The sequence below is a fragment of the Molossus molossus genome, unplaced genomic scaffold (genome assembly GCF_014108415.1).
Source record: "Molossus molossus isolate mMolMol1 unplaced genomic scaffold, mMolMol1.p scaffold_m16_p_2, whole genome shotgun sequence".
Taxonomy (NCBI): Eukaryota; Metazoa; Chordata; class Mammalia; order Chiroptera; family Molossidae; genus Molossus; species Molossus molossus.
Genome location: NW_023425355.1, coordinates 110,798,308 through 110,823,723, shown reverse-complemented (window position 1 = coordinate 110,823,723; position 25,416 = coordinate 110,798,308). Strand labels below are relative to the sequence as shown.

General features: G+C 39.1%; 1 protein-coding gene across 1 annotated transcript in view; it reads right to left on the bottom strand.

Annotated features, from left to right (window-relative positions):
* Nucleotides 1-25,416, bottom strand: part of MAOB (monoamine oxidase B) — a 138,580-nt gene that overhangs the window by 1,772 nt on the left and 111,392 nt on the right. Inside the window, exons 6-13 of the mRNA XM_036270823.1 lie at nt 22,158-22,299; nt 19,874-20,023; nt 18,736-18,895; nt 10,052-10,148; nt 8,955-9,008; nt 7,807-7,864; nt 4,514-4,611; nt 64-175 (exon numbers count right to left, since the gene is read on the bottom strand). Coding sequence (XP_036126716.1) covers nt 64-175; nt 4,514-4,611; nt 7,807-7,864; nt 8,955-9,008; nt 10,052-10,148; nt 18,736-18,895; nt 19,874-20,023; nt 22,158-22,299 — 871 coding nt within the window. The remainder of the gene's footprint in view (nt 1-63; nt 176-4,513; nt 4,612-7,806; nt 7,865-8,954; nt 9,009-10,051; nt 10,149-18,735; nt 18,896-19,873; nt 20,024-22,157; nt 22,300-25,416) is intronic.

Here is a 25,416-nt window from a genome sequence, read left to right as displayed (position 1 = left end):
TTGACCTGCTTGTCAGGCCTATGAATTCCCTCCTTCCCCATAGCCTATAACCCCAGGTCCTACCTCTCTGGCAGCTCTCTCTCCAGCCTCCACAGCCCCTTCCATGTAGCCACTCCAGTGTGTACCAGTCTCCGTGCCTGCAAAATAAATCCTGCCCACCGGCTGGCGTAGAACTCTTGAAACAACAACAAAGAGGTAAAAGTGGTTAGTATCAGAGAACCAGGGATCCTTCCCACAATGACTACGGCTGGTTGGTTCCCTCAGATTCTAAACATCGGAATTACATTGTAAATTTTGGCAAAATGTTCACAGGTTCCTCCAGCTCTTGCATGATTCTTGTCATAGACGAAGTCCACTCCTGCACCAAGAGCTTACAAGTAAGGGAACTGGCATTAATGGAGCACGTATTTGCTTTACCTACATGAAGTCATGTGTAGTAGTAGTTGTTTCTATGGCTCATTAACTCTTTATAAGCTGACACATGCCCCAGTTCCCTACCTGGCTATTTCACCACTGAACATGGGAAATCACTTTGTCTCACTGAACTCTGGCTTCCCCATCTCTTCAAGGACACACTCCAATGATTTCCAAGACTTTTCCCATCAGTAACATGTACCAAATCTGTGAGTCCAAAACTATCATTCATGAGCACTTACCTCTACCATTGTTGAGTTTTATTGCTTTAAATTATAAACGTTAACACTTGTTGCATGCCCAGTACCCTTCTAAGTGCATTAATCCTCACCCAACCCTATGAAGTTGATACTATAAATATCTTCATTTTTCAGAGGAGAATATAGAGGTACAGAGACTATGGTGGACATTGTGATGCACTGCCCAGACCCCCTTTCAAGAATGAAAGTCTTAGTTTTAGCTGCTGGAAGTACTTCCAGAAGATGACCTTCTGATAGCAGTCCTCTTTGGAGATTGCCTAGGCTGAAGAAAATTGCTTTGCTCAAGGTCATGCCTCCTTCCAGCAGCAGTTGCATCCAATGACTGATCATCATGGGGCTATAAGGACTTTTGTAACAACTCTTAAGGGTCACCCCTAGCTCAAGAGTTCCCTGTGGGAACAGCTGAGGCCTTAGTTGGAACTGTACCACAGTCCAACTTGTCCTTCTGCCCACTTCTATTTCCTTCCTCTCTCACAGGTGTTGATACCAAAGGCTGGTATCATATCCTGTATGTTAGCACATATCCTGTATGTTAATCTTTGTTTCAGAGTCTGCTTCCTAAGTAACCTAACCAGCAACAAAGACACAGTAATTTGCTCTAAGTCGCGGATAGTAAGTGTCAGAGGTGGTATCTGACTCTAGAGCACACAATCTTAACCACTTGGTTATACTCCCTCCCTCTACTGAATTATTTATTTAATCATTTCAATCAACTCTATGACATAGGTAATATCATTATCCCATTTTGCACATGAATAAACTGAATATTGGAGAAAAGCATAGTGATTTGCCAAGAGCCATGCTGTTAGCAAATAGCAGAGCTAGGATTTGAACTAGTCTTAACAGATGTCAAGGTCTCTGTTTTTATCCACTATGTTTCACCTAGTGTGCCATCATCATTGGTTAACAGAGTACCCATGTGCTATAAAAAGGGATGGAAGTGTCACAGCACTTGTCTTCTAAGAGGGACACTTTTTTGTTACTCTGACAAAAATGCCATAAGGAAAATACCATCAACATGTCATGATTCATCCTATCAGGGATTTCCATTACATGAAGTAAGGGATGTGGATATCCAGAGCTAATACACATATCATACATTGTGTACATTGTAACATACTGCATACTGCCAGGTCTTTTATCAGAAAACCAAACAGGCTGGTTTGAATTGGTGTGTTTTTCTTCCCCAGCCCTTATTGTAGCCATAAAGAAAAAAGACAGTAGAAAATAAAAGATATTATAGAATATTAGAATAGTGATGATAATACATGGAATAATAATCAGGAGTGATTCATAGCCAGCATAGGCTGAAATACCTAAAAGTATTCAGAAAGCATTCCCTGCAAGAGAAAGTAAATTTGCTTCCTTCATGTTCATTCAAAAATGCTGTTTTCACCACATGTTCACTGTTTTCAAACATACAGAACTAACCTCAAATTGGAAACCTCTGGGAAGCCAGGCCTCATCATAGAATTAAATATCAGAAGAGAGAATAAAGGCTTAGAAAATTAATTATGACAACAATTGGAATGCAAACATGTAAAATCCAAAAATTAATTTCAAACAAAGAAAGATATTTTTCCTACAGTTGTGGTATGAAAATATTCTTCCCTTTGGGGTTAAAAAGATCCAGCCCCTTGAGAAAATCCCTGCATCTTCTTTTGCAGGTGACTGAACAGACAGAACACATTCACCAAAAGAATATTTCCATGTATATTTCTCATGGCTTGATAGAGTAAAATATTCCCCTATTTGTTTTTCTGCTTAATTATTACAATCAGCTTTTTAGTCTACAGAGAAGTAAAATTCTGTGGTACTCTGTCTTTCATCTGAAAGCAGAACATTTCTGTGTATTTCCAAGGCCATGAAGATAGAGCTTCTGGAAGCATCCCAAAAGTCATGAACCTGAAGGATCAAATGAAGCTTTGTAGGCAGGTAGTCTTTGCTCAGGCTGGAAGTTATGACACTAAGATACACTGTGCCTTGTTTCTATCCTACAAGTTAAAGCTAATGATATGAAGCCTGACACATGTTCCTGGGAAGGAATAAAGATGAAAATGGGTGTAACTATCACCACCAATGCCTGATAAGATGGGGTTTATCTTGCTTCCCTCATGTGGTCAAGGTCAGACCAGTGGAAGAAAGTGTGACCTCCCCCCCATCCATTGCCAAAAGGCATTTTCCTGACACATTTTATGGGAATGAGCATAAAACTTGCCACTGGTTAGAAATCTAATCACATCACAAACCCAAAACAAAAGCAATGCTCTGATTGGCTTTTCTCTGTTAAAAGTTAAGTTTTGCATTCCTGACCGTGTTATATGAGGCGAAAAATCCTATCTACATTTCTGATTCTCCAGTTCATCCTCAGTATCACCCACAACCCAGCCATGCAGAATTTCCCCCCAGACATTCCATGAACTTGTAGGATTTCAAGCAATTGCTCATACAGTTCTATCTGCCTAGAGTGTATTTCCCAATAGCCTTTCTCTGCTTTCTACAATCCTCAGATAATATGGGTATTATGAAACATTTTTTTTTTATTTCTCTAGGTAAGGCTAGCCTATCCCTCCCTGGGTACCCATGGTATTTGTATGATCCTCTAGTAGAATACTTACCATGGTAATTAGAGTCATTACTGTAGCATTAGAACAATGTTTGATGTTCTCTTCTCTCCCCATTCCCACCTCAGGCCCCAACACTGTCAGCTCCTTCATAGCAGGGAGGACGATTTTTGGTATCAAAGTTTTCAGCACAAGGCTTGGCAAATGATTAGCACTTAGTCAATAAATGCTAAATGAAACCATTGCTATTAACATATTATATACTCATCATATTCAAAAATTAAATTATTGACCCAGTATAATCAGGTGTTTCACTTGGGCCCCAGAATGTTCTCATACATGATAATTGCTATCTTCAAGAAGATGAGGAAAGTGCTAACCAAATTAATTATGTTATCTTCTCACAGGTATAGGTTTTAATATTTCTTTGCCTGGTTTTCATGGACAGATTGATTAGTCATTTACATTTACCCACACCCTCTTTTAATTATATACTAGCAATAGCTTTTTACTCACTACTATGAATTTCCTATTTTGTTTAAATTGAGCTCAGCATTAAATTGTTCCTTGGTTTAATATTAATCTTATAGTAATAATAATTACTGCTACATCATTAATTCACAACTTGTTATCATCAAATACAATGAACTAAACACCAATGAGTCATACTTGGATACAGAGTACTGCGAATGCTAAAAATCAATGAATTATGCATTCTGAGTGGGTAAATTATGTGATATATAAATTATATCTCAATAAAGTTGTTAAAAAAATAACAGACATTATTAGCATACTAATTATCATCTATTATATGCCATTTGTGTTTTCTCATACACTTGCTAAAAAAAATGAGGTTCAAAAAGGTGAAGTGACCTATCCAGGATGACAAAGTTGGTTATTGGTAGAATCAGGAATGGAACCCAAGCCCCTTTACTTTCAGTCATGAACTCATTTTGCTTTTATAATATTGTACTCATATTCCATTTAAGGAAGTTTTACTGAGCTCTAACCTCAGTATAAAGAGACTTCTTACAATATAAGTGAACCCTCTGACTATATATTCTTATGCTGCAATTTCTTTGGTTATATTGATTAGAATTGCTTCTTCAAAAAATTTAAAGTAAAAGGCACCCCCATGATGCAGAATTACACATTCTTTATGAGATTCACAAGATATAAACAAAATTGGGGATTTTTAAAAACATTCTTAAGAAACAGCAGAGCTACATAAACCTGTTTAGAATTTGGATTAAAATTATCACACTTTTGCTCTACCTTCCAAATTGAGTCATAATCCCCGGGGGGAAGTAGGTCGTGTAGCAGCCTCCTGAGTACTGCTCCTCACACCAGTTCTTCTCTTCATAGTGTACCGGCTGCAAGGCAGAGTGACAGAAGCTCAAAGAAAACTCAAAGGAAATTATTCCAGAATAAATCAAATGCAATCCAATAGGTTTTATATTGAAGACCCACTATATGTCTGAAGTAGAGCCTTATTATCTTGCTGTTTTTACAGATATGTCTTTGGTAAATATTCTTCATAATAAAATAAGAGATTTCTATTTCATAAAATTTTCTCAGTTGGTTCATTGATGTCTCAGGTACTGTTCATAATCTACAACTGTTTAATTCCATTTTTAAATTGGTCATAACTATCATTAAGTTTTAGTGCCTAATGGTTTCAAGATAAATTTAAAAAATAACTTTTGCTTCTGAAGTGGTTGAAGAAGTAAAAAAACAGAAAAACATGTCTGTCAAGGAAAAAGGATGATTGAATTCACGATTTTGGTAGAATTGAACTTTGTTGAAGGAAGCTAAACAGATAAATTAATGTTTTCATGGGATGTAGGCAATTCTGTTGGTGGTACTTGTAAACAAATATTGTTCTAAAAAGTATGTTTTTGCCATGGACAGGCAAAACATTAGATGACATTTTGCAAAGCTCAAGTTCTTTATTAAGGTAACTAAACATACATATTATAATTAAGCATGATTTTGAAAAGAGAAAATAAACATGGCAAGTTTTAAGAGAAAAATGTTACTTTAAAAATAAATTTTGATAAACTCTTTTGTTTAAAACATTTCCAATTTGGTCAATAATGTTGTAATAACTGTGTATGGTACCAGTTGGGTGTCAGGTGGAGCACTTTGTGAAGTATAGGGTTGTGTGGCTACTGTGCTGTGCACCTGAGATGAATACAAAGCAATGTTGAATGTGGACTGTAACTGAAAAAAGTTTTCTAGCCCTGGCTGGTTTGACTTAGTGGTTAGAGCATTGGCCTGAGGACCAGAGAAACCCAGGTCCGGTTCCCGCGAAGAGCACGTACCTCAGTTGCAGTTTGTCCCCGGCCCCGGTTGGGCTCATGTGGGTGGCAACAAATCGATGTGTCTCTCTCACATTGATGTCTCTCTCTCTCTCTCTTCCTCCCTCTCTTCCTCCCGCTCTATCTGAAGATAAATGCAAAAATGTCCTCGGGTGAGGATAAAAAAAAAAAAGAAAAAAGTTTTCTAATTTAAAAAACTGAAAAATTTCAGAAATAAAAAAATTGCAGTCACATATAGAACCTTGGGTAGTCATTTGTAATGCATCCTATTTGCAAAGCACTAGGACCTGACTGAGTAGTATTAGTTGCTTCATGTCTCTAGTGTTATTCCCATGTCTGATGGCCAGCCATCTTCCCTCTTGGCATCTGAGGGTGACAAGCACCACAGCAACACCCTTCTCTGACTGTTTCCTACCAATTAGAAGGAAGGGTGGACTTCATCTTTCACCTTCCCTTGCCCCCAGAACTTTTTTCCTTCTGCACAATAGACAACAAAGAAAGAGTAAAGTAAGTGCCTCTCTCTATGCCAAGAGAAAACAAAAACAGGACTAGCTCATTTTTATCAGCAGCAACTAATCATTCACATTCTTCATAGATAAAGAGACTTTTCCAGATTAAAAAGATCGACATTTTTAGCAAGTTGAGAACAATTGCCTTCCTCGCCAACTGAGGTTCATCAAACATCTACCAAACAAGTTGTTGGAATAATTTAAATTACAAACTGTGTCAGTCTAAGAGTGTCTCAGAATGTAATTTGAAAAAAGCTGGAGTATCTACCAGGGTGAAAGCTCTTGAACAACATTTTTAAACAGAAACACCAGTAATTTTTAACAGATGTAAAAGAGTTTTTAATATAATATATAGTGTATAATATACATATAATATTATAATATAATGCCTTTGAATCTAGAGTTGAGGCTTATATTTAAACTTGTTAAATGGTATATGAAAGCAGAAAATGAAACAAAATACATTCATCATTATTATGTCTTTATCTGAACCAAACAATTAATTACTCTTGATCATTTATTGAAAAAGAACTTCAAAAATCCTTAAGAGCACATGTTTCACCTACATCAAGTACAGGGGGAAAAAATGCTTTGCAAGAATGAACAAAAATGTCAAACTCAAAAGCCATAACAACTATACTAGAAGGAAGCAAGTCACTGCAAAAGTGAATAAGATAAGTGTTAGAATAATAAGATTAAACCATGTAGCTGCTCTACTAGGTCATGGTGTGCACTGAGGAAATTTGTATTTAAGAGGCTTAACAAGTTAAACATTCTTAGCCCCCTCATTAGATTTTGCTCACACGTTAACTGTTCATTTGTACATCAGTTTCCATTGCCTTCAAATGCTTTATGGATAACTGGATTTAATAATCACATTCAACAATTGATTTAATCCATATCAAAACATTAAAAAAAAACAGTAGTCTGGTAAATGTAATGATAACACTGACCCACTGCTTTAAATATCGATGAGGGAGGCGGTTTTGGCTACTGGTTATGAGTACATTGGACCCTCTGATTGTCACCAAAGCCCTTCCACAATGCCTCCTAACCCCACTGCATTCCTCCTTTGAGCCCCTGCAGAGTACTAATTAATTTTAAGATGAGTTTCCTGAGGCTACTTCCAAAGGTTTCTAGGAAACCCATCTGAGTGGGCTCACTTTGAGTAAATAAGCATGTCTTTCCCTGCACCCCTAATGTTGAAGGGTAAAACAAGGAAAAAGGGGATGTGTAGAAAAGGGACAGGCCACCCTATTTTTACTGATAAGACAATGGGGGTGGTGTGGGTGTTAGAAATGCTTATATGCTCATTTATGTATATAAATAAGACTTTGATCTCTTTATATGATCAGCAGAAATAGAGAAAGCTCTTTTCATCCCCATCCTGGCTAATAGGATGTAGAATCTCACTAAGGGTAGCAGAAGCTCCTCTCTTTTACAGAGCTGGGAGCAGAGTAGCTCAATGCTCTGCTCCTAGAAGAGTTCTGAACTCAAGGACAAGCATAACACCACCTGAAACAGCAGTGTTGCAGCGTTCCTGAGCTGCCACCAGCACAGCCAGGGCCTGAACTCTTTGTGACAACTTTTAAGTTGATCAACCCTGTGCAGATCCCTCTGAGAATGTACCAGGGAAAACATGAGCTCTAGGGCCCTACTAATGAGCCTATCCCTGCTAATCCCTTGAGGACAAAGCAAGATCTCTCTCCCTTAGTCAAGGTTTGGGAAACAGCCTTACCTTCAAAGCTTCTTGGGATCCCAGAACTTTTGCATAGAGCTCACACAATTTATTCAACCTATGGAAGGAGGGGGTGGGGATAAAAGTAAAAATGAAAGAAGTGGAAGAAAATGTGAAAGAGGCACCTATCCCCTCATTCAAAAAGAGTCTGTGAGCCATTGCTTCCTCTTGGTATTTCATTTTAATTTTTCAAAACAAGGCACTTTGTTCTATTTCAAATGTCTTAAATCAATGAGGTCACAAATAGTGTTAAAGAAAATAAAGTGAGGCATTGCCTGAATCACTGGGGGCACATGGTGATTTGTTCATTCATTCTAAAAAACAAGCAGTCTGCTAAGCACTGGAGATTCTGAGAGGATCCAGACATGATCGTTACTTACCCCATTCCCACTCCCCTGCAAAGAAATGGGCAGAGTGGAAAGAGAAGGAACAAGAAAACCTTTAAATTCTGTTTCTGCCTTTTATGTACTATAAGGTCTTGAGCAGGTTACTTAAACTCTCAGAACTTCAGTTTTATCAAAACACTCACACGATCTTTTCATTAATGATGTAAAACCATGTAGTCCCAGCAGCAACATCAGTCAGGAACTTGTTAGAAATGCACTCTTCACCAAGTAAATTTTCAGCTCCTAGGCTATATCAATTTTTGTATTCTCAGGTGGTATGTGTATTATGTATTCTCCATAGTTTCTTGTATGGTATTTTGTGTACAATAAACTCAATAAATATTAAGTTGAATATTTGATTCTTAATTTATAAGCACTGTGCCTTTATACAAGACCCTTATAATGAACATGACAGACATATAGCATTGGAAACACACATATTTTAGGTAGTATTTAAGTTGAAAAGTTAGGTAAAATTGAAAGGCAGTGAAGTAGACCAAAAAGAGAAAAAAGGTAGGAAAAGACAGGAGGGGGGGGAACAGGAGGGAAGGGGAAGGATAGAAGAGAGAGGTAAATGAAGGAAGGAAGGAAGGGAGGGAGGGAGGGAGGGAGGGAGGGAGGGAGGGAGGGAGGGAGGGAGGGAGGAAGGAAGGAAGGAAGGAAGGAAGGAAGGAAGGAAGGAAGGAAGGAAGGAAGGAAGGAAGGAAGGAAGGAAGGAAAGGTGAAAGAGAAGGAAGAAAGAAGAGGCAGTGTTTTTCTTACCTTTCTTCTTTGGTGAGACGTGCCAGTTTTCTAGCTTTGTGGGCAAGGATAAATCTAAAACATACAAACAAGAAAAAAGGTGGGGAAATAATTGCTGCTTTTGTCTTGTCCTCATTTCTGTAGCTGCAAATGTGCCTAGTGTACAAGTTAAAAGTAAACCCAAAGAAACAAATTACATGGTAGTTATTTTATGTTCAATAGTTTACTATTTACATGTTACATTGCTGACACTAAAATGTCACTGCACCTTTTAGCTTTAGGGATTCAAGAGACTAAAGATAGATGACTGGCCATAATTTCTGCCTAGGGTAGTACTATGACTGACCCACTTTCCCTTACATGGCTGATGCTAACAGGAATGAAACTTGGGTCTCAAATGTCCAACTAAGGCATGTCTAAGCCTTTCTAATTTCATCCAACCCTTGACCTTTGGTTCTATCTACACAATGGTGTCTCCTTAGTGCTTGGCATTCTAGAATATGCCTTTGTTTGTGGCCCTATGATTTCTTTCAAGCTCACAAATAACTGGCTTTGGTCAACCTCCTCTGACACTTGGCTATCTCTGAAATAAATGCATATATACTCTAGGGCCCTTATTAATTTTGACTGCTCCAAGTGACACCTCTCTGGGCCAGGTTCTGTCCCCCAAGATATGCCCCATCTGAGCTGGCCTTTCCTGCCAAGCTTAGGGCTGGGCTGCTCATGACTCCTCTCTAGTGGGACTTGTAAAATCTCAGCATCCCACATAAATACCATTGATGCTCATATAAGGCTCCACAAGAAGCTCCCTTAGCAAAACACCCTAAGTCTTCATATTATGCTTTCACAAAAGATAGCTGACCAAAATATATCACCCCCAGCACTAAATATGAAGTAGAAAATTAATATAGCAAATTTAAAAATATTATTGGTGTTCTAATTTATTTCCAAATATGTATTCATTGGAAGACATTGTTTCTAAAAAATAACTTTTCTACTGCTGGATTGGAAGAACAGTGCCATTGGGTAAAAAATTATAAAAGTTTAGGGCACATTATTAACACTATGTGTCACTGTCAGCATCAAATAGCATTCACATCACCATAACTGTGCATTACCCCATTATGGCAGGATATTTGCCATCAGGTTTGGTATCATCCAATGTGTAGGCAACTGCAGCTTCTTCTCCTTCAATTATCATGGTTCCAGAGTAATCTTGGGAGAACAGCAAAATGGAAGAAGATATTCATCACCTAATCAAGCTACCCAAAGCAGTTATAATGAGCACACATTTTTCAACTTGAGAAACCCAAAGGCTGAATATAAGATATTATACTATAAATATATAAAGGCAAACAAAACTGATGTCAAAAGGAAGGCAAAGTAGCCAATGTTTTGTGAAAAAAAAAATCAAACTATATACCTGTCTAAAAAAAAATAAAGCAGTGTGATATTAGAAATTAATCCGGGCCACCATGTAATGAAATCTTGTTTTCCTTGCCATTAATACTCATGCCCTTTATTTTTCTTTTACAAGAAATCAGATAAAATCAAAGATGTATAAAAAACTATTAGTCCATTACTATACAATAGAAGAAACTGAATACTCATTTTCTATGAGGAGCCTTATGCTATATTAACAAATACTTGATTATCTGGAGACAGGGCAGAGAGAACATTCATAACTAAAATCCACAGAAATCCAAACCCTCATTTCAAACATTACCTCCAGAACAACTCGAGAAACAGTTTCGGCTAATTTTGGACAAAGAGTTTGTCCCATTCCCCTCCTGAACAAAATATATGCAATTTCAATAAAAACCTGTGACAAACAATGGGGATAATGTCAGGGCAGAATCTGAAATGTGATAATAATATCCTACTAGAGTACACCCTTCCTCCTGGTCCGTTATTTAGTTGCAAATTGAGTTTCTTTGAACAAAATTATGGTGGAAGACACTGGAACAAATGTATAGAAAATCCAACAAGAAGATTTCAAAACAAGGAAGAAAGAATAGAGAAAAAACTTTGAAGGCATGCACTGCCCTGACCTTCATATGAACAGAAACACTTGTAAGCCTTTTAAACTGTGCTTGCTTTTCTCTCTTTCTCTCTTCCCATGTTCTATCCCACTGTGCATTCCTGAGAATAAATGTCCCATTCAGCCACTGGATTGAGGGAAGTTTGCATGCCCCTCACGTGTGCTGAGACAGGAAAAACATTGAGAAAAACTGAAAAGTGAAAAGAAGAAATGTTGATTCCAAAATGGCGGCAGAGTGAGTGGAAGCTACACAGACCATCTCCCAGAACGAAACTGGAATTACAACTAAAATAAAGACAAATCATCAGGAAAAAGCAACAGAAAAGCAACTTGGAGGATCACATAACCAGGTACATTGACTCAATCCTGGTAGGTTTGCGGAGGTGCGGAGGGGGGCTGGGAGCCCACAGACAGCAGCGGCCTTGGCTATGAGCAGCGCCCTCGGGTTAAACTCCCAAGCAGCACCACAGAGCAGAGCTGGAACAGATGCTAAAATAGCCACAGCCACTCAACTTGGGCTCTGGCAGAGGGAGGGCGGACTGGACTGGAACTGTATGGGGACACTCGGGATTTGGAGGGCGCTTAGAGCTTTTGCTGAGTTGCAGCCATACAGGAGAGTGGTCATCTTACCCCTTCCCAGGGATCAGGGGAGAGGCTGTGTCCCCTCCCTCAGGGAGTCAACCCACATGGTGGCCATTGAAATGCTAACTGAGGCCCATTAACAGCAAGAATCTACCCCACCCTCGGGAAATCTCCTTATACTAAACACCTGAGAGAGTTTTTCATTCAACTGAGAAGCCAAGGCTCTTCAAGTAACCACTACTGATAGCGTCCAGGCAAAAAGCAAGAGAATAATTGTATCATTCCTAGGCTTGCAACTCTAACCATGAAAGTAAGACTTGACAGTGGTGTTTAATGTGGGTCCTCCCTGGCTCATTCAAACATAGGAGAGAAAGCCACAAACAGCAGAACTCCAACTCCCACAGAGAATATCTGGCAGGCTCCAAAGCCCACTGTGATAGCCAAAATGGTGAAACACAGAAACCGAAGCAAAATGAAAGAACAAAAGAACTCTACCAAAGAAGAGATAAATGAGCTGCAGTTAAGCAAGTTAACAGAACTAGAATTCAGAGCCATGATCTGGAGGAAGCTCAACAGCATATGCAAGGACTTGAGCACCATGAGTAAAGACACAGAAATGTTGAAAATCAATCAGTTGGAAACTAAAAACCACCAAGAAGAAATGAAGAATGACAGAGAAGAAATAAAGAACACATTGGAAGGTCTAAAGAGCAGAGTAGAGGAAGCAGAGGACAGGATCAGTGAATTAGAACACAGGGTAGAAAAAAAATCAACCGACTTCTGGTAAAGATGGCGGCATAGGTAAACGTGGTATCGCGTCCTCCTGCAACCACATCAAAGTTACAACTAAACTACAGAACACCCATCATTCAAAACTGCCTGAAATCAAGCTGAATGGAAGTCCTACAACTACGGAATTAAAGCAGCAGCCACTTCAAGACTGGTAGGAGGGGCAGCGGCAGCGCGACAGGCTGGTCTCACACCCATTTGTGGTGGATAAAAATCAGGAGGATACCTCGGCTGGGAAGGTCCTTCCTGAGGACTGAGGGAAGCCCATCCCACACCAGGTGCCCCGCTCAGGGTTCCAGTGCCAGAAAGAGAAGTCCCCATAACTTCCGGTTGGAAAAACCAGCAGGAACTGAGGCTCAGGGAAGCTGAAGCGGCTGGAACCCCAGGCAGCTCCCTAAAGGGCCCAGGCAGTAACATATCAGACTTCTTCCCTCTAAGATTGGAGGGGAGGCAGCTCGAGGGGCGCCAGAGTCATACAGGGAAAAACTGAGCTGTTTGGCACTGGAGCAAGGGCTGGAGAAGGGGCTTTCTCCGGGACAAACACACTGTCAGAGGCCTTTGTTCCTTTGGTAAGCCCTTCCCGGGGGCGGCAGACAGTCACCATATCTGGGACTCTAGCAACCTGACTCACACTGGTAGCCCCGCCCTGGTGACTCCCTGAGGCCCCGCCCCACCCAACGTTCAAGCCCACTCAATCTGTTGCCACTTGCTTAACCATAGGATTGGCCTGTCTTGGATCCTGCTTCAGGTCTTTCCTAAATTCTTTCAAATGAGCAGCATCTGGTCTCAGTGAGCCCCATACCTCTCATTAAGTAATACACTGAAACAAACATAGGGAGGCAGCCAAAATGAGAAGACAAAGAAACAGGTCCCAAATGAAAGAACAGAGCAAAACCCCAATAAAAGAACTAAGCGAAATGGAGATAAGCAACCTAACAGATACTGAGTTCAAAATACTGCTTATAAGGATGCTAATGAACTCAGTGATAACCTCAGTGAACTTAGGGAGGGCCTCAAGAGCATAGAAAAGGACCAGTCAGAAATCATGGATACACAGTTAGAATTGAAGGAGGCATTAACTGAAATAAAGAATCATTTACACAGCTTCAATAATAGAGTATGTAAATCCAAGGAGCTAACCATCGATTTGGAATATAAGGAAGCAAAAAATGCCAATCAGAATAGCAAAAAGAAAAAAAGAAGCCACAAAAGTGACGATAGTGTAAGTAGCCTCTGGGACAATTTTAAGCGTGCCAACATTCGCATCTTGGGGGTGCCAGAAGGAGAAAAGCGAGAACAAGAAATCGAACACCTGTTTGAAACAATAATGGCAGAAAACTTCCTTCACTTGGTGAAGGAAACAGACATACAAGTCCAGGAAGCACAGAGAGTCCCAAACAAGATGAACCCCAAGAGGCCCACACCAAGACACATCATCATCAAAATGCAAAAGGTTCAAGACAAAGAGAGAATCTTAAAAGCAGCAAGAGAAAGGCAGCTGGTTACCTACAAGGGAGTTCCCATTAGGCTGTCAGCTGATTTCTCAAAAGAAACTTTGCAGGCCAGAAGGGAGTGGCAAGAAATATTCAGAGTGATGAAAAGCAAGAACCTACCACCAAGATTACTCTATTCTGCAAAGCTGTCATTTGGAATCGATGGACATATAAAAATTTTCCCAGACAAGAAAAAGTTAAAGGAGTTCATCACCACTAAACCGTTATTATATGAAACGATGAAGGGTCTTTTAGAAGAAAAAGATAAAATATATGAACAAACAAAATGGCAATGAATACATATCTATCAACAATGGAATCTGCAAACAAAATGAACAGGTAGATCAGAAACATTCTCATAGATACAGAGAACATTTTGTTGGTTGCCAGTTGGGAGGGGAGTTGGGGGAATGGGTGAAAAAGGTGAAGAGATTAAGAAGTACAAATTCATTGCTAGACTGACAAACCTCAAAGGGAAAGGGGTTGGGGGGGTGGGAAGAAATAAATCAAAGAACTTATATGCATAACCAATGGATACAGACAATAGTGTGGGAAAAGGTGGGAGGGGGCAGAAATGGGGAGGAGGGGGTCAATGGCGGAAAAATGTGGAACATCTGTAATACATTTTACATCCAACAATAAAGATTTTTTTTTTTAAAAAAAAAGGCATGAAAGCCCTGGCCGCATATTGGGGCGCACACAAGAATCAAACAAAGAATGCATAAACAGCACGGCCAAGTGGCTCAGGAGCTGAGCGTTGACCCTACATCAAGAGGTCGCCGGTTCGATTCCCGGTCAGGGCACATGTGCAGGTTGTGGGCCCAAACCCCACAGGGGGCATGCCGGAGGCGGCCAGTCGATGTTCTCTCTCCTCTATGTTTCTATCTCTCCCTCTCCCTTCATCTCTCTCTAAAGGAAAAAAAAATCAATAAAGAAAAAAAGCATAAAAAATATCAACCAATCAAAACATCACAAGGAAAAAATAATTAAAAAACAGGAAGACAGCTTAAGATAACTGTGGGACAACTGGAAATGTAATAATATTCACATCATAGGAGTCCCCAAAGAAGAAGAAAAGGATCAAGGCTTAGAAAATATATTTGAAGAAATACTGACAGAAAACTTCTCTAATTTGTTAAAGAAAAAAGATATTCAATTCAAGAAGCAGAGAACCACAAGTAGGAAGAACCCAAACAGGCCCACACCAAGACACATAGTAATCAAAATGCCAAAAATTAAAGACAAAGAGAGAATCCTAAAAGTAGCAAGAGATAAGCAACAGGTTACCTACAAAGGAACCCCCATAAGGCTCTCAGCTGACTTCTAAACAGAAACACTACAGGCCAGAAGGGAATGGAATGAGGAAATCAAGTTCATGAAAAAGAAGGATCTGAATCCAAGACTACTCTACCAAGAAAGGCTATCATTGAAAATTGAAGGTCAAATAAAGAGCTTCCCAGACAAAAAAAGGCTAAGGGAATACATTAGCACCAAACCAGCACTGCAAGAAATGTTAAAAGGACTGCTGTAGTTACCAGAAGAAATAGGAAGAAAAATATAACCAAACTAAACAAAAATGGAATAAATAAGTACATAAAAATAATCACCTCAAAAGTAAATGGTTTGAATGCTCCAATAAAATGACACAGAGTAGCTGATTGGATAAGAAAGCATGACTCATCTATATGTAGTTTATAAGAGACACACCTCAAAACAAAAGACTCACATAGGTTGAAAGTGAATGGATTGAAAAAATCTTTCAAGCAAACGGAAAGGAAAAAAAGCTGGGGTAGCAATACTCATATCTGATCAAATAGATTTCAAAATGAAGGCCATAACTAGAGACAAAAAGGCCAGTACATAATATTGGAAGGAACTATCCAACAGGAAGATATAACCTTGATAAACATATATGTACCCAATATAGGAGCACAAAAATATATTTAAAATCTTCTGGAAGTCTTCAAAGGAGAAATTAATAGTGATACAATTATAGCAGTGTAGTTCAACACCCGGCTGACATCACTGGACAGATCCTCTAGACAAAAAATTAACAAGGAAACACAGATTCTAAATGAAGCACTAGACCAAATGGATTTAATAGATATCTACAGAGAATTACACCCCAAAACTACAGAATACACATTCTTCTCAAGTGCACATGGGACATTCTCAAAGACAGAGCACATGTTAAGACACAAACTAAGTCTCTACAAGTTCAAGAAGTTTGAAAATGTATCAAGCATCTTCTCAGATCACAATGTCACAAAACTAGAAATCAATTGCAACAAGAACATACAAAGACACTTGAAAACATGGAGGCTACATGGCATGTTATTAAACAACAAAGGGGTTACCGAGGAGATCAAGGAAGAAATTAAAAACTTCCTGGAAATCAATGAAAATGAACAGAGAACAACACAAAATCTATGGGATGCAGTGAAAGCAGTTCTGAGAGGGAAGTTCATAGCACTACAGGCCTACCTTAAGAAACAAGAAAAATCTCTAATAGACTATCTAACCTCAAACTTAAAGAACTGGAAAGCAAACAAAAAGAAAACTCCACAGCAAGTAGAAGGAAGGAAATTGTAAAGATCAGAGCAGAAATAAATGACATAGAGACCAAAAAACAATTCAAAGGATCAATAAAACAAAGAGCTGGTTTTTGGAAAAGATAAACAAGATTGATGGACCCTTAGCTATACTCACTAAGAAACAAAGACAGAGAACCCAAACACACAAAATCAGAAATGAGAGAGGAGAAGTAACAACCGACACCGCAGAAATACAAAAGATCATTAACAACTACTACTAACAATTATATGGCAACAAATTCAAAAATCTAAGCGAAATGGCCAAATTTCTAGGAAGACATAGTCTCCCAAAACTGGACCAGGAAGAGATAGAAAACTTGAACAAACCAATAACAACAAAAGGGATTGAAGATGTAATCAAGACTCTTCCTGCAAACACAAACCCAGGCCTGGACAGCTTCACGGGGAAGTTTAACAAACATTCAAAGAAGAACTAACACCCATTCTCCTCAAACTATTTCAAAAAATTCAGGAAGAAGGAAGATTTCCAAACTCGTTTTATGAGGCCAGCATAATTCTAATTCCAAAACCGGAAAAAGACATTACAAAGAAAGAAAACTACAGGCAAATATGCCTGATGAACATAGACACCAAAATCCTGAACAAAATACTAGCAAATCGAATCCAGAAATACATCCAAAAAATTATTCACCACGATCAAGTGGGATTCATCCCTGGATTGCAAGGCTGGTACAACATTTGCAAATTAATAAATGTGATACACCACATAAATAAAATGAAGAATAAAAACCACATGATCATATCAAGAGATGCCAAAAAAGCCTTTGACAATATCCAGCATCCATTTTTGATAAAAATGCTCAGCAATGTGGGAATAGAGGGATCATATCTCGACATAATAAAGGCCATATATGAAAGACCTACATCCAACGTCATGCTCAATGGACAAAAACAAAAAGCATTTCCCTTAAAAACAGGAACAAGACAAGGATGCCCATGTTCACCACTCTTATATAACACAGTACTGTAAGTCTTAGTCACAGCAATCAAACAGAAAGAAAAAATAAAAGGGACCCAAATTGGAAAGGAGGAAGTGAAACGGTCATTATTGACAGATGACATGATACTATATGTAGAAAACCCCAAAGAGTCCATCAAAAATTTACTAGACTTAATAAATGAATTTGGCAAAGTAGCAGGATACAAAATTAATGTCAAGAAATTGATGTCTTTATTATACACCAATGATGAACTCACAGAAAGAGAAACAGAAAACAATCCCATTTATCATTGCGGCAAAAAAATTAAGATACCTAGGAATAAACTTAACCAAAGAAATAAAGGACCTATTTGCAGAAAACTCCAGGTCATTGAAAAAAGAAATAGAGGAAGATATAAAAAAGTGGAAGCACATACCATGTTCATTGAATGGAAGAATTAGCATCATTAAAATGTCCATACTACCCAAAGCAATCTATAGATTCAATACAATCCCCATCAAAATACCAACGACATATTTCACAGAACTAGAACAAATACTTCAAAAGTTCATATGGAACCAAAAAAGACCTCGAATAGCCACAGCAATCTTGAAAAAGAAGAACAAAGTTGGAGGGATCAAATTACCAGATTTCAGGTTATACTACAAAGCCACTGTAATCAAAACAGCCTGGTACTGGCACAAGAACAGGCATATAGACCAGTGGAACAGAACAGAGAACCCAGAAATGGACCCAAGGCAATATGCTCAATTAATATTTGACAAAGGTGGCAAAGCATACAGTGGAGTAAAGACAGCCCTTTTAATAAATGGTGTTGGGCCCTGGCCGGTTTGGTTCGGCGGTTAGAGCGTTGGCCTGTGGTCTGGAGAGACCCGGGTTCGGTTCCTGCTAAGGGCACGTACCTTGGTTGCAGTTTGTCCGTGGCCCCGGTTGGGTCGTGTGGGTGGAGACCACTCGATGTTTCCCTTTCACATCGATGTTTCTCTCTCTCTCACTCCCTCCCACTCTATCTGAACAAAATATCAAAAAAATGTCCTTGGGTGAGGATAAAAAATAAGTAAATAAATGGTGTTGGGAAAATTTGACAGCTACATGCAAAAAAATGTAACTAGACCATCAACTTACACCCTACACAAGAATAAATTCAAAATGGATAAAAGACTTAAATGTGACTCATGAATCCATAAAAATCCTAGAAGAAACTGTAGGCAACACAATTTCAGACATTGTACTTAGAACATGGACTAATGTTTTATGTCCATAATTCTAATAAAAACAGTTATATACTAATGTGTGTCTTTGCACCAAGTTTCAAGATCTTTATTTGAGGAAAATACTCACTCTTTTTCCTCCAAAAGGTCTCTTTATAGTAGACGATACACTTGATGACTGAACCCAAAGGCACACGAGTGATCAGCTGGTTTCTCAGCATTGGCAGAGGAGGGTTGTAATGAATCTTCATGCCCAGAACAGGAGGAATAGCACTAATCACATACTTAGCCTGGAAGGGGAAAAAACAAAAACATGTGCTTAAACATTTTTGGTGGGTTGTGCTTTTTTCCTAATTTTCTTCCTCATTTCACTCTTCTCCCCACTTCAGTCTCTTCTTAACAGAGAAACTGGAAAGATCTTGTTAAAACCAAAATGAGCCCATATTGTTCCCTATTTCAAAACCTCCAATGACTTTCCATCACACTTAAAGTCAAAACCAAGTTCCTCCCAGTCACTTCTAAGACCTTACATGAAATGAAAACCTATTACATCTCTGATCTCACCTCCTGTTAATCTTCCCTGCAATCCTTAATTCTGCCATTTTGACCATCTTGCAGTTCCTTTGTCATGCCAGGCTTGTTTCTACTTCAGGGCTTTTGCTCTGCTTGTTCTGTCTACCTGGAATGCTCTTCCCTCAGAGAGTTACATGGTTCAGTGCCTCATCTCTTGGTTTTCTGCTCAAACATCACCTTCTGAATGAGTCCTTCCTTGAAAACCTATTTAAAATTGTATGGCCAGTTGTCCCATCCCCACCTTCTGGCGCATACCCTTCCCCTTCCCTTCTTGATTCTTTCCACAGTAGTTGTTATCTGGCATACCTTATATTTTAACTATATGTTTGATTATGGCCTTTCTCCTTCACTAGAATGTAAGCCACATAAAGACAATTAATTTTACCTGTTTTGTTCATTATTCTGTTTCCAACTCTTAGAATATTGCTTAGCACATAGAAAACTTGATATCTATAATTAAATATTTTCTTTGTTTTTCTAATTATGTAGAAGCCCAATACAGAAGTTTGATAATATATGTTTTTATAAATCCCCCCAAAAATATTCTGGTTCTCTTTTCCTTTCTTCAAATAGTTAGCTTTTTCACTTTAGGCAAAGGGATTATCTATAAAGTCTGGAATATTCTTGCTTTTATTTAAGCTTTGATTATCTATGGGACTCAAGCCTCTTTCTCTTAGTTTAAGGCTCTTGATTACCTCATACACCTCATGATTTAGTGTCTCCACAAGGATATTTTCTCCTGTCTGGTCAATGTGGGTCACAGGCCTCTCCAACTTCACTCGATCCCCAAGCATGTCCATTATCCGCTCACTTATTTGACTAGATCCACCCACAAATTTCCTCTCCTGGCAAAAAAAAAAAAAAAAAAAAAAAAAAAAAGGATTAAAGAGGTGGGTGAGAAATATACAAATGGGTATAAATTATTAAATTGGTATCATTTAATATATATCTTTTTGTGATATATCTAAAATTTCATTTTGCTGTTAATAGTGACTTTTACCATTGTTGTCTAACTAGTGATTGTTGGATTTAACAAAATTACGGGTTTTCTAGCAGTCACTTTCTATGCTATGCTTTTTTTTTCAATTTTTATTAATTTATTTTTGTTACAGATGTTTCTCCTTTCGCTCCCCTAGACTCACTCCTCCCCATCCCCCATCCCCCCGCCACCACCATGCTTTTGCGAATTTCCTGGCTCCAACCTCAGCCAGACAACCTCACCCAGACCACATGCCCCACCTTTCTGGTCATTACCCCTGCTCTGTGTATTATCTACAACCTTCTAATGAGTTGCTGGGTCTGGTGAAGCTATACCTATAGCTCGGCCATCCCTTGCATGAGTTTGTTTTTCCCATCCTTATTACTCAGGCTCAGAACTTCCCTGGCCCAGTTATCTTCAGGTCAGCCTACTCCCTATTACAAGCTGCCCATCTCATTCTGGGTTGGGTGCCTGCTGCTTCTGTGGCCACTGCACCATCTGTCCTGAGCCCTGCTAAAGCAAATATTCTACACAGTTGTACATGCAGTTGAGCTGACTGCTTCTTCCTAAATTTTCCGATCATTTAATTTTTAAAATAATATTTCAAATAGGTTTAGGAAGAAGAATAAGAGGAAGAAAAAAAGAGGGAAAGAAGGAAGAATAGGGGAATGAAGAGGAGGAAGAAGGTGAGGAGGAAAAGGATAGAAAAAGAAAATGACTAACAAGATTATATAAAACTCTAATCCACTTCCTACTATGCCCAACACAGTGCCTTATACAATGCTGGGGCTCAGGAAATAGGCAATGAATGAATAAATGAATTCCACATAATGGAATGTGGAATGAATGACACATAATTCTGACTTTTCTTGTTGTATTTCCAAAGAAGTACTGAAGTTATATCCATCATATTTTCTTCTATAAGCATATCAAATAATAATTGAATGTACATACAAATGGAAAACTGCAAAAGTATATAAAAGAGACAAGCTTAATCTTTCTTTTAATTATTATTAATTCACTTTTTTTTACAGATATCTCCCCCCCCCCACCCAGACACTCTCTCCGGATCCTGCGCTCACTCACAGGGGTGCTGTCTATGTCCATTGGTTACGCATATATGGTTTATCTCATCCCTCCCCAAGGCCCCATTCCTCTGAGTTTTGTCAGTATGAACTATAATCCATTCTATGTCTTTGGGCCTATTTTGCTCTTCAGCTTATTTTGTTCATTATATTCCACATATAAGTGAGATCTTGTGGTATTTGTCTTTCTTTGATTGGCTTATTTTGCTTAGCATAATAGCCTCCAGGTCTCTCCATGTTGTGTCAAAGGATAAGAGATCTTTCTTACAGCTACACAGTGCTCCATTGTGTGTATGTACCACAGCTTTTTTATCCACTCATCTATTGATGGACACTTGGGCTGTTTCCAGACCTTAGCAAATGTAAATAGTGCTGCTATGAACATAGGGGTACATATATTCTTTCTGACTGGTGTTTCAGGCCACTTAGGATATATTCTTAGAAGTGGGATCACTGGTTCAAATGGCAGTTCCATGTTTAATTTTGTAAGAAAACACCCTATTGTTTTTCATAGTGGCTGCACCAGTCTGCATTCCCACCAGCAGTGTACTAGAGTCCCCTTTTCTCCACACCCTCGCCAACACTTGTTGTTTGATGATTTGTTGATGGCAGCCATTCTGACAGGTGTGAAGTAATACTTCATAGACATTTTAATTTGCATCTCTCTGATGATTAGTGACATTGAACATTTTATCATATGAGACAAGCCAAATCTTAAATTACACTGGCTGCTGGGCTCTCACATTGGGTACCTAACCGACAGACTATCCCTCATAAAAGCCACCTTGAGCTGCCATGATACAGTTCTAAGAACTACAAGCCTGCTTCCTGATTCATTCGTTCATGACTGAAGGACAATGTCAATCTCTCATTTAGGCAATGGTGGTTTTCTGTGGGAATAGTGGGGGTGGGTACCTGTCCTCCATTGCTTATTGAGATGATCCTGGTAGTGCCTCCACACTGCTTCACATACCACAGGAACCACAGAGCAGAGATCTCATATGTCTCTGCAGTGACACACAGGTTTACAAAGAGGGTAGCGAAGTTTTTTGTAGACCTACCCAGGAAGAAACATAAGAAAAATTAGCAAATGTAAAAGAGTATTATCTTAATTCTCTGAAAATTATTCATGTAATAAATTTACTTGGCTAAGTTTGGCACAATATAGCAAGTCACAGAAAAATGTCACTAGAATCTTGTATTATAAAACATGAAATCAGACATTTAGGAAATAAGAGATTTATTTTTTCTTTAACCAAAATACCTTATTTAGACTCAGCTTGTATTCCATTTTCTATGCTGTCATGATTTCTCCCCACACACTTGTTACTCTTCCAAGTGAGCTCCATCTCAGTAAAAGGCATCACAATTCATCGAATTGCTAAGGCCAACACTGTAGAAATCAACCTTAATTTCTTTCTTTCCATCACTCTCCCTTCATCTAATCCATCAGAAATTCCTATGGTCTTTCACCACATCACTTCACCTTCCTCACAACCAATTTAGTCAGGAGTATTTCACTCAAAGCTAGAAGCTTTTGACCTCCCTCTCCTCCATAATGCTCTTTCTATAGTGTAAATCAGGTCGTGTAATTTTCTTGCTTATAACCCTCCAGTAGCAACCTATCAAAACCAGAATAAGATTGAGATATTTTATCATGGCCTCCAGAGTCCTATGTAATGTAACCCATGACTATCTTCTCTATCTCTTCCTGTACCCTCTCTACTCATTATAATGTCTCCTCAGAAAGATGAACTCATATGTCTATGAAAATGAGCATTGATTTCTACATTCTCATCACCCTGGCATCTTCTATCATTTTATCATAGTATAGTTATCTTCATTGTCTTAAATTATCTTAATTATTGTTTTATTACTTTTTTATTTCTGTATCCCCCTCTGAATATCAATCAATGATAATTTGAATCTTAACTTTCTTGCTTACCACAGTACCCCCTTTAATAAAGATGCCTGAAACATAGTAAGCTCTCAATAGTTACTTGTTGGATGACTAAATGAATGGTTGATGACACATATTAGCTAAATTTTATTTTTAAATGATCTATAATGCACAAGGAATATACTACATGATGTTCCAAACACAGAATTAGTCACAGTTATTTATTCAGTCATTATACTGCCTAATGGAAGACAGCTCAAAGGATGGATGAGGGAAAAAAGCAATAATAATAGGTGAACTTTTGCTTGGAGTTGTCGATAAATGGTGAGAGGTTAAATCCTATTTTTAGGCACACCAGAAAGAGAATGGTTTCATACAATTCCAATGTTTACTCATATCTAACACACCTGAATATTCATGAGTAATGTGTACTTTGAGATCTTTAATAAGGACCAATCCTCTTTATTACTTTTACATAATATTTGTATGTTGCTAATCTGCTTATGTTTGCCACCTAGTAGTGCTGTTGACTATGGATGGAATAAATAATACTGTCTTTCATTTATTAAATTCGTTTACACTCCATAGTTTTAAAACTCATTGTTTTATTGAGTTGTCATTATAGCTATAAAGTAGTTATTCTAAATAGTTTTTTTTACTATTTTTCCCAGTTCACAAGCTCAAAACTGTCTTAGAGAAGTCATTAATGTGTAGTACACAACTCACTAAATGGTACAACTTTAAACCACATCATTCCTGATTCAAACTTCATTATTTTAATGTCTCAGAATGCTTTATAGTCAACTGACAAGTTGATTTACCAAGAGGAATCTCTCTACTCTAGTGTACCTTTACTCTGGAAGTTTGTAGAATCACACCTAAAACATATACCAGTTACTGATACTGTTTTCAGCCATATGAACCTGACGGAATTTTTGTGACAGTCCCCATAATTTAGTCAGCAAATAGTATAATGCATATGTTGAAATGACTTAGAGTTAGTTTTGTTAAATTCCTCATAATAACCAAAGGGATGGAAATTGTTAACTCATTGTTCCTTTGCACAGGCAATTTGTGGCAAATTTCTAAAGTAAATATCTAAAGATGGCAGCAGGCAGGACCGGAGGGAGGGTGAGTATGTGAGAGAATAGCTAGTGTATGAGAGAGTATGAGTTGAAGTAAAGGTGGAAAACCAAACTCCTTCAGTGCAGAGACTGGAACAGAAGGTTCCTGTTCTGTAGACAGGAACAGCTGGCTACTGCGGAAAGCGGCCCTTCAGGGTGCTTCTCCTTGTGCCACAGGGAGGTCCCATCATTTTGGAAGATCCCAGTGCTTCCTTGGAAGAAGGCAGTGGGAGCAGCTAGATCCCAGCAACCTGAGCCTACCAGCACATCTGGCACCATCAGACCAGTGGACACTATGTGTCAACACAGGCCGGTGCATAGTAGTGGAGCTCCCAAGGTGCCGGACATGGAAGCCACAGACTGCCGGGAGTCCAACACCATGCCCCACAGTAGCAGCCAGATCAGAGTCGAGATATACCCCCAGCAACAGAGGCTGAGGAACAGACATCCATCCCCAGGCAACAGGAGCACAGACCAGCAGCTGAGACACATCCCCCAAAACTACAGCAAAATCTCAGCAGGAGTTGAGCCCCACAGGGCAGCAGCACTGCCCAGCCACCAGCAGCAGGATCTGGGGGTGCATAGAGGCCTGTGTGATCTAGCAGTTCACAAGAGCAGTGGGAAGCTGGAGCTCGAGAGAGACTGGTCCGATCTATCTGGCCGCCCTTGGAACCTGCAGGGTGCAGTGGCACCAGAGAGGCATGTGCGACCCAGCAGGGTGTGTGTGATCCACTTACCCAGGGGACTTGCGGGATGCTGAAGCACCAGAGAGGCCTGTGAGACCCAGGAGGGACTGTGTGATCCACTTACCTGCAGGACCTGTGGGGTACTGAAGCTCCAGAGAGGCCTGTGTGACGCAGCAAAGACTGTGCCATCCAGCTACCCATGGGATCTGCAGGGTGCGGGGGCACCAGAAAGGCCTGTGCCAACTCGCGGCCCACAAGATAGGTGTAGAGGATGTGAAAATGGAGGCATAGTGAATAGAAGCTACACAGACAATCGCCCAGGACCAAACAAAAATTACAACTAAAATGAAAACAAATTCTTGGGAAAAAGCAACACAAAAGCAGCAGGACAGGACCATGTAACCAGGAACACTGGTAGGAGCTGTGGAGGCACAAGAGGGTGGCGGGCTAGGAACCAACAAACA